The sequence below is a fragment of the Erythranthe guttata genome, chromosome 10 (assembly GCF_056151865.1).
Source record: "Erythranthe guttata isolate IM_541 chromosome 10, IM_541, whole genome shotgun sequence".
Taxonomy (NCBI): domain Eukaryota; kingdom Viridiplantae; phylum Streptophyta; class Magnoliopsida; order Lamiales; family Phrymaceae; genus Erythranthe; species Erythranthe guttata.
Window position 1 is genome coordinate 793,061 of NC_142542.1, and position 8,555 is coordinate 801,615.

Genomic DNA, 8,555 nt, shown 5'->3' on the forward strand with positions numbered 1-8,555 from the left:
ATAGCTATAGTTGGGGCTTGTGTTAATGATTAATGAACTATTCAGTAGTACGGAGAGTAGAAACTCGATTAATCAATACCCAATAAATTAATAATTTCGCTATAATAATATTATTTTATGGTCCCAACTCGGTTAAAATATATTTAATTATTAGTTTGATAATTCATAGAATTTTAATTGTTCCGACTGTATTAATTTATAGAAATTTAAGCTTAACTATATAATTAAAATGAGAAAAAAAGATACCATTAGAAGATTTAGTATATATTTGATATTAGGGATCAAATGTTTTTGTTCTCCTCATAAGTAGGTGCCGACTACATTAATAATCTTCGATTTCATATTCTTCATCTTCGAATACCAGTTAAACAAACGCCCTCCTCGGATACATGCGTGAAAACACTCGACTGGAGCAACTGCATTGTTAAAGAATAACCAATTCAATGTGGTTAGGTACATATGGTTCAAGTTGTTCCTTTGGGTCCTTCCTTCTGGTTTGCGCCACATCCACTCCGTCAATTTCGGGCGATATTGACGGATCAATTATTATTTTCTCGAGCGCAGGACAGTTCTCCAGAACGATCTTGACTAATCGAGCGTCGCTGTAGCGACCATAATAGCCACAAAACTTGAACACTTTAATGTTGCGGTGTGGAAATCTCATAAGATCATTCATCTCTCTATCTAGCTTCGGAAGTTCGTACCATTCATACTGCACAAGCGGAGAAGAAATAAGACTCTATGGCTCCACAAACGAAATAAAGAAACAACAAGAAAGAGAATATAGCAATATGGTACGGGACCTACTTTGAGAACAAATTCCTCCAAGTAAGGAGACACCCGTATCAAAGCAGCCAGCCAGACAAGACTTTCATCACTTGTTGGATCATATTCGATGACCAATTTCTTCAGTTTACGCAGGTGAAACTCGAACGGCTCACTTATTTTTGAATCAAACTACAAACATTTAAGAAGCAATTAATATACATAGAAATCAAAACCGGAAATAAAATATCAGCTATAAGTTCTTATTTGTCTAACCCGTCGTAGGCTTGTCACGTCCAAGCAAAGAATCTCCAGTTGCGAAATGCAGCAAGACAGTTGAGAAAACCAACGTTTCACAGAAATAAAGCAGTCGTGACAACTAAAAGACACATCAACTAGCATCGGAATATTCTCAAGCAAGAGTCCCTTTAAACTCGTAACCCTAAGTGAAGTAAGATTTGGTGCGGAAACTTTAAGTGATTTCAAGCCGAAGCAACTGACTATTTCCAAGTGCTTTAACCTGAGAGATGGACCACAAACTTCGAGATTCGATGTTTTATCTGATTCATGGACAACCAAACATTCGAGTAAACGACAGTTATGCAAAAAGAACTCGATCATTCCATCACTGAAATCAATACATCTAAAAGACAATTCTTTGAGGGACTTGAAATCGTCAAGCACAGGAGGGTGATGGATGCGAAAAATGTCGAAGGGGGGTTTCAATTTAGGTGCTATGCAACTGCTTAATGTAAGGAACTCTTGAGGGAAACGGTAATACTTGGAAGAATCGCCATAATTGTCAAGGTCCAACTCCAAACTCTGAACTTGTCTGTCGAACGCGAACTGAAGCCACTGGGTGATTGAATTCTTGAACGACCTGTCCAGGTCGAAACGGATTTTGAATTCTTTTAAGGCGGTCGATTTGTGCGATCGGAGAATGGAGTTCACCCATTTCACGTACTTGTGTCTCTCACTCTTGAGTAACTTGTGTCGTTTGGCAATCCTGTCTAATGCGCTTTGAGCATGGAACACGAGGGAGGGGGTGTGTTTCCACAGGTTGATCCAACGAGACGAAAGGACACTAGTCCGTGCGGATTCCTTGAGCGTTAGCAAAGACAGTATATCAACGAGAATCTCGTCCGGTAACTGACTTATTCGATCACCATCATTGCCCACAAAACTAATCTTCGCACACTGTCAATCAAACAATTTAATGACAAACAAAGTATCTCTTAGTACAACAATCAAACAAGATAATAACAAACAAAATATCTCTTAGTACAGCAATCAAACAAAATATTATACTCACCCGTTGCTTATCATAAATAAAAATACCCACCAGATATTATTCTAGTTCAAAATTGAAGAAAATAGCTAGCATCATATCACCAAAGAATATCAGCAGTTTAATTTCAAAAAATAGGTATTAAAAAAAAAAAAAAACCCTTAATCGTTCGGTTTCACCACATTAAAAAGCAGAAAGCTTTGTTCAAATCTAACCTTCTCGCGTTGAAATTCCGAATCAATTTGGACACGCTTCCCTTCCATATAGCTTGAATTTTTATACAAGAACCTCTCCATTGCAGTAAAAATGAGTGAGAAATTAAAGAAAAAATATATATATCTGTAAATGAATTAATTTTGCCGAGAGATGTTCGGGCCGCTTTTTAAATATCTTTCTGGAACAGGCCTGAAAATTAAACATGGGCCGATATGTAATAAGATAATGGGCCGACAATTTAATAGACCAACGGGCCGAAATATAATAGACCGACTAGTTCATTTATTTGACCGAAGCAAGTCAACTTAGAGTCAACAACCGTGCAAAATGCTTCGGTCAAAATCTAATGTTAGATACTTTCTATGATTTTTTTTTCAAATAAAGTAAATTTTGAAAAACAAGAATAATGTATACTATAGTATGGTGTTTTCAGTAAGAATCACTAAGATATAGTTGAGGTGTTGAGAGATCTATTTTTCATCGAGAGGTATAAAAATTGGAGTCGTCCACTATAATTTTGGATCGGAATCAACGAAATTAAAAGATTATGTTCAAACTTTCAGAACTAACTTAGAGGGTAATACCCAAAATAGTTGGTGAGAACGATAAATTAATCCAAGCGTCTATACAATACAATAATCGAACTTACTATCTTAAGTTTGAACTCATAAGTAAAAAAAAAAAAAAACAACAGAGAATTGAATACTACAATACATCCTATGGTTTAAGTTATAGAATAACCAGTTCAATATGTTGAGGTACTTCTGGTGCGAGCTTCTGTTCTGCGCTCTTCCGAGCAGTTTCTTCCACTTCTAATTTGTCACAAGACAATATAAAGTAGGGATCGATTATCATTTTCTCAAGAACAACGCAATTCCCCAAAATGTAGCTGAGGAATTCAAAATCATTGGTGCCACCATAATAGCCACAAAACTTGAAGACTTTAAGGTGATGGTGGAGAATCTTTACAACATCTTTCACTTCTCTATCTTTCCTCGGAAGTTTATACCATTGAAACTGCATATAGAGATAAAAATTAAGAATTTACTGCTGTTAAATGCGTTTTTAATACAAAATAAGGTCTACTTCAAATTACGGGTGTAAATGAGCTGAATAGACTCATGAGCTTAATGAGCCGGTTTGAACTCCAGCTCGAGCTTTTTCTGAGTTGTTCGTGAATTTCCTGAAGAGCCGAGCTCACCAAAGTAGCCATGCTCGACTCATTTACACCCCTACTTCAGACACCAAGTGAATAAATCATATAAGTCGAAATAAAGAAAACATCGAACATGTTCGCATAAGCAAGAAGAAACTAGTATTGGTTAGCTTTGAATGATGTCTTGGAAAAAATGGTAACTATTATATGTTCCAACAATTGTTCTCTACAAGAGCCAATGCTCACTTTCGACGTGCAGGAGTGATGGATAAGTAGTCATACTATTACGTTTTCTATGCTCTCTAAAGATTAAAGAGAGGTACCCAATACTGTAGTGGGTTCATTTTTAGGTGCTTTTCTAAGTAGTTAGAAAGAAAAGAAAAAAACCGAAACATGAAAGAGCATTTACCAATATAGTAGAAGGTCTACCTTTAAAACAAATTCCACCAAGTACGGAGATGCCCTTATAAAAGAAGCCAGTCTAATAAGATTTTCATAACCTCTGGCAAGATATACGATGACCAACTTCTTCAGTTTAGGCATTTTAGGAAGCTCGCAGAGCTCGTTTACTTCTTGTCTAAAGTTTCTCCTCGTCAGATCCAAACAAAGAGTCTGCAATTGAGAAACGCAGCAAGACAGTACAGAAAATAAATGCTCTATTGAAATACTGTCATCCTTACAACTGACAGATGCGTCAACTAGCATCGGAACATTCTCAAGTAAAAGTCCGTCTAAACTCGTAACCTTAAGTGACGTAAGACTTGGCGCGGAAACTTTAAGGGATTTCAAACCGAAGCAATAGACTATCTCCAAGTGTTTTAACTTGAGGGATGAACCACAAACTTCAAGCTTTGATATTTTTTCGGAGTGATGGACAATCAATTTTTCGAGCAGCGGGCAGTTATGTAGAAAGAATTCAATAGCTGCATCGCCCACTTGAACGCTTCTAAAAGACAATTCTTTGAGGGACTTAAAGTCAACAAGCATACGAGGATGATCGATGCAAACACTGTCTGAAGGGGGTTGCAATTTAGATGCGATTAGCAACTCATTGGGGAAGCGATAATCCGTGGAGGTATGACGATCACTTTTAATGTCCAACTCCAAACTCTCAACTTGTCTGGAAAATGCAAATTCAAGCCACCGAGTGATTGATTTTCTTGCTGATTTGTCTAAAGCAAAACGGATTTTGAATTCTTTTAAGGTGAGAGATTTGTGGGATCGAGTAACGGAGTTCACCCATTTCACGTACTTGCGTTTCTCACGTTTGAATAACTCGCGCTGTCCGTAAAGCTTGTCTAATACAGTTTGTCCAACGTCGAAATTGAGAGAGGGGGTGTGTTTCCACAAGTTGGTCCAACGAGACGAAAGAACACTAGTGCGTCCCGCTTCATTGAGCGACAGGCGAGAAAGTATATCAACGAGAATGTCGTCTGGCAACTGACTTATCCGATCATCAACACCCCCCACAAACCTTCTCTTACAACACTGTCATTCAAACAAGATCATAATAGTACATTAGAACTAATTCTCACAAAGGTATATTGTTGCAAATTGAGGGAGGGAAAAAACAATATCGGATAAGGAATAACCATATCTGAAAATCATATCAGGGATTTACTGTACCAGAAAAAAATTAGGTATTTTATTACAAAGACATACAACATGCATATATATACAGAAAGAGCCGATATTTGAAAAAAAAAAAAAAGGCAGAATTTTTTTCGAAAGCTGACCTTGTTGGGTTGAAAATTTGTATGAATTCTGACTCGCTTCCCACCCATAATTTAGCTTCAATCTTCGGACACAAAACGGAGACGAATACGATTAAAACGGTGGTTTCTGTAATTTTTCGTGTATATATATATATATTACCTTCTCAAAAATATTTTTTTAAATATATTTCCGGAACGGGCCTGAAAATTGAAAATGGGCCGAAATATAATAAGACTATGGGCCGACAATATAATAGACGAAAGGGCCAAAATAATACAAAAAAATGGACCGAAATATAATAGACCGACTAGTACATTATTTATTAAGTCAACTTACAGTCAACGACCGTACAAAATGCTTCGGTCAAAACCTAATGTTTGATACTTTCTATGATTTTTTATTTTCATATAAAGTAAATGTAAAAAAAAAATAATAATGTATAGGACGGTGTTTGCAGTAAGGTTCACTAAGATATAAACATCAACTTGAAGTGTTGAGAGATCTATTTTCATCAAGAGGTATAAATTAAATTGGAGTCGTGTAATTTAATTTCGGACCGAAATTAGCGGAATTCAAAGATTATGCTCAAACTTTCACAGTTATTAAGGTAAAATGAAATCACACTAAAAGGCAAGACTTTTTTCATAATTTAGTCTTATCTCATGAGTTGATTACCGTGAAACATTTGGTGAGAACAATAAATTATTCCGAGTGTCTCTACAATACAACAATCGAACTTACTATTTTCAGTTTAAACTCATAAATAAATAAAATTAAAAAATATAAAAATTACTACAATACATCCTATGGTTTAATTTATAGAATAACCAATTCAATATGTTGAGGTACTTTTGGTGCAAGCTTTTGTTTTGCGTTATTCCTTGCAGTTTCTTCCACTTGTAATTTGTCACGAGACCATGTAAAGTAGGGATCGATTATTATTTTCTCAAGAACAACGCAATTCCCTAAAATGTAGCTGAGTAATTCAACATCATTGGTAGCACCATAGTAGCCACAAAACTTGAAAACTTTGAGGTGGCGGTGGAGAATCTTTATAGCATCTTTCACTTCTCTATCTCTCCTCGAAAGTGCATCAAACCATTTAAACTGCCAGAGGATAAAAAGTAAGAAAGAATCTATTGATCGAGAAGGAAAAAGGAAAACATGAAAGAGCAACTACCAATATAGTAGAAGGCCTACCTGTAACTCAAATTCCACCAAGTTCGGAGATGCCCTTATAAAAGCAGCTAGTCTATTAAGATTTTCATGACCACTTGCACGATATACGACGACCAACTTCTTTAGTTTAGGCATTTTAGGAAGCTCGTCTATTTCTCCTCTACCCTCTCTCCTCTTCAGCGTTAAGCAAAGAGTCTGCAATTGAGAAATGCAGCAAGACAGTAAACAAAATAAATGTTGTATTGAAAGATTGCCATCCTCACAGCTAATAGATACGTCAACTAGCATTGGAACATTCTCAAGTAAAAGCCCGTCTAAACTCGTAACCCGAAGTGAAGTAAGACTTGGCGCGGAAACTTTAAGGGATTCCAAACCGCAGCAATTGACTAACTCCAAGTGTTTTAACTTGAGGGATGAACCACAAATTTCAGGCTTTGATAACTTTTTCGATTGACTGACAATCAATTGTTCAAGCTGCGGGCAGTTATCCAGAAAGAAGTTGATATCTCCATCACTCACACCAACACTTTTAAAAGACAAAGCTTTGAGGGACTTAAAGTCGAAAAGCATACAAGGGTGGTGATCTATGCAAATGTTGTCTGAAGGGGGTTGCAATTTAGATGCTCTGCAACTGCTTGGGATCAGCAACCCATTGGGGAAACAATACTCTTCGGTTGGATCATAATAATTTTGAATGTCCAACTCCAACTTCTGAACTTGTCTTGATAATGCAAATTCAAGCCACTGAGTGATTGTATTTTTGCCTGATGCGTTTAAAGGAAAACGGATTCTGAATTCTTTTAAGACAGTCGATTTGTGTGATCGGAGAACGGAGTTCACCCATTTCACGTACATGCGTCTATCTCTTTTGAGTAACTTGCGCTGAGCAAAATGCTTGTGCGATACTCTTTCAGTGTCAAAATTGAGAGAGTTGGTGTGTTTCCAGAGGTTCATCCAACGAGACGAAAGAACACTAGTGCGTCCTGCTTCCTTGAGCGACAGGCGAGACAGTATATCAGCAAGAATGTCATCAGGTAACTGACTTACCCGATCATCAACACCCCCCACAAAACTTGTCTTACGACACTGTCAGTCAAACAAGATAATAGTGCATTAGGACACTGGTCAACAATGCAATAAGAGAGGAAAGCTTCAATCACCCTTCTAAGTGTTCATTGTAACTAAAATCCTATACCAAAATACCATACTCTGCAAAATCTTCTTAGTTCTAATTCTCACGCTACTACCAATCCTTTGCTGATTATATTAGACAACGGAAATTAACATAATCCCCACGAAACATGATATCTTGTTGCAAATTGAAGGAGGGGGAAAACGATATCGGTTATTGCATAAATCAAATCAGGGATCTAGTTTAACAGCAAAAAATAGGTATTTTATACCAGAGACATACATCATATATACATAGAGCATGAGCCAAAATTTGGAAAAATAAAATAAAAATAAAGGCAGAAGCTTTATCGAAAGCTTCTTGGGTTGAAATTGGTATGAATTCTGACTCGCTTCCCACCCATAATTTAGCTTGAAGATAAAACAGATATAACATATGATGTACTATCAGTCACCAAAATATCGATGGTTTCTAGCAAGATAATAACAAACAGAATATCTATTAGTACAGCAATCAAACAAGATAACAAACAAATTATTTTGCTTATCATAAATCAAAATCCCCACCAGATATTATTTCTACCCTCAAAATTGAAGAAAATAGCTAGAGCATCATATCAGCAGTTTAATTTCAAAAAATAGGTATTTAAAACCCTTAATCTTTCGGCTTCACCACATTAAATAGAATAGCAGAAGCTTTGCTGAAATCTAACCTTGCGTTGAACTTTCGAATCAATGTGGACACGCTTTCCTTCCATATAGCTTGAATTTTTATACAAAACCTTTCGATTGAAGAATGAATTAATTTGATTTGATTAAAGAAAAAATAAATATATCTGTATATGAACTAACTTTGCCGAGAGATGTTCGGGCCGCTTTTTAAATATCTTTCCGGAACGGGCCTGATTAAAAATGAGCCGATATATAATAAAATAACGGGCCGTAATATAATAGAAAAATGGGCCGATATATAATAGACCGACTATTACGTTAATTGGACCGAAGAATTTATTAAGTCAACTTAGAGTCAACAACCGTACGAGCGACAATGCTTCAGTCAAAATCGAATGTTTGATACTTTCTATGATTTTTTTTTTGTTAAAT

The 8,555-nt window shown here is 36.2% G+C and overlaps 3 protein-coding genes across 3 annotated transcripts; all 3 read right to left on the reverse strand.

Moving 5' to 3' along the window:
- Nucleotides 1-224: 224 nt before the first annotated feature.
- LOC105953094 (F-box/LRR-repeat protein At3g26922) lies at nucleotides 225-2,418 on the reverse strand. The gene is made up of 4 exons (XM_088824514.1): nucleotides 2,269-2,418; nucleotides 1,042-1,962; nucleotides 808-957; nucleotides 225-712 (listed from the first exon to the last, which is right to left on the reverse strand). The coding sequence occupies exons 1-4, from the start codon at nucleotides 2,347-2,349 to the stop codon at nucleotides 425-427; spliced, it is 1,440 nt and encodes a 479-aa protein (XP_088680640.1). The 5' UTR covers nucleotides 2,350-2,418; the 3' UTR covers nucleotides 225-424.
- A 417-nt stretch (nucleotides 2,419-2,835) lies between these two features.
- LOC105953096 (F-box/LRR-repeat protein At3g26922) lies at nucleotides 2,836-5,295 on the reverse strand. Its single transcript, XM_012976727.2, has 3 exons — nucleotides 5,162-5,295; nucleotides 3,855-4,913; nucleotides 2,836-3,286 (listed from the first exon to the last, which is right to left on the reverse strand). The coding sequence occupies exons 1-3, from the start codon at nucleotides 5,207-5,209 to the stop codon at nucleotides 2,999-3,001; spliced, it is 1,395 nt and encodes a 464-aa protein (XP_012832181.2). The 5' UTR covers nucleotides 5,210-5,295; the 3' UTR covers nucleotides 2,836-2,998.
- A 513-nt stretch (nucleotides 5,296-5,808) lies between these two features.
- Nucleotides 5,809-8,321, reverse strand: LOC105953095 (F-box/LRR-repeat protein At3g26922). The gene is made up of 3 exons (XM_012976726.2): nucleotides 8,165-8,321; nucleotides 6,342-7,406; nucleotides 5,809-6,248 (listed from the first exon to the last, which is right to left on the reverse strand). The coding sequence occupies exons 1-3, from the start codon at nucleotides 8,207-8,209 to the stop codon at nucleotides 5,958-5,960; spliced, it is 1,401 nt and encodes a 466-aa protein (XP_012832180.2). The 5' UTR covers nucleotides 8,210-8,321; the 3' UTR covers nucleotides 5,809-5,957.
- Between the last annotated feature and the right edge of the window lie 234 nt (nucleotides 8,322-8,555).

Bases quoted from the DNA above. Each gene is read 5' to 3' on its own strand.
- LOC105953094 (XM_088824514.1), bottom strand. From the start codon at position 2,349: ATGGAGAGGTTCTTGTATAAAAATTCAAGCTATATGGAAGGGAAGCGT. The intron at 1,963-2,268 runs GTTAGATTTGAA...TTTGATTGACAG, and splicing joins CGGAATTTCAACGCGAGAAG to TGTGCGAAGATTAGTTTTGT. The intron at 958-1,041 runs GTTAGACAAATA...AAATGTTTGTAG, and splicing joins ACGTGACAAGCCTACGACGG to TTTGATTCAAAAATAAGTGA.
- LOC105953096 (XM_012976727.2), bottom strand. From the start codon at position 5,209: ATGGGTGGGAAGCGAGTCAGAATTCATACAAATTTTCAACCCAACAAG. The intron at 4,914-5,161 runs GTCAGCTTTCGA...TTTGAATGACAG, and splicing joins CAAATTTTCAACCCAACAAG to TGTTGTAAGAGAAGGTTTGT. The intron at 3,287-3,854 runs GTAGACCTTCTA...CTCTATATGCAG, and splicing joins TGGTGGAATTTGTTTTAAAG to TTTCAATGGTATAAACTTCC.
- LOC105953095 (XM_012976726.2), bottom strand. From the start codon at position 8,209: ATGGAAGGAAAGCGTGTCCACATTGATTCGAAAGTTCAACGCAAG. The intron at 7,407-8,164 runs GTTAGATTTCAG...TTTGACTGACAG, and splicing joins ATTCGAAAGTTCAACGCAAG to TGTCGTAAGACAAGTTTTGT. The intron at 6,249-6,341 runs GTAGGCCTTCTA...ATCCTCTGGCAG, and splicing joins TGGTGGAATTTGAGTTACAG to TTTAAATGGTTTGATGCACT.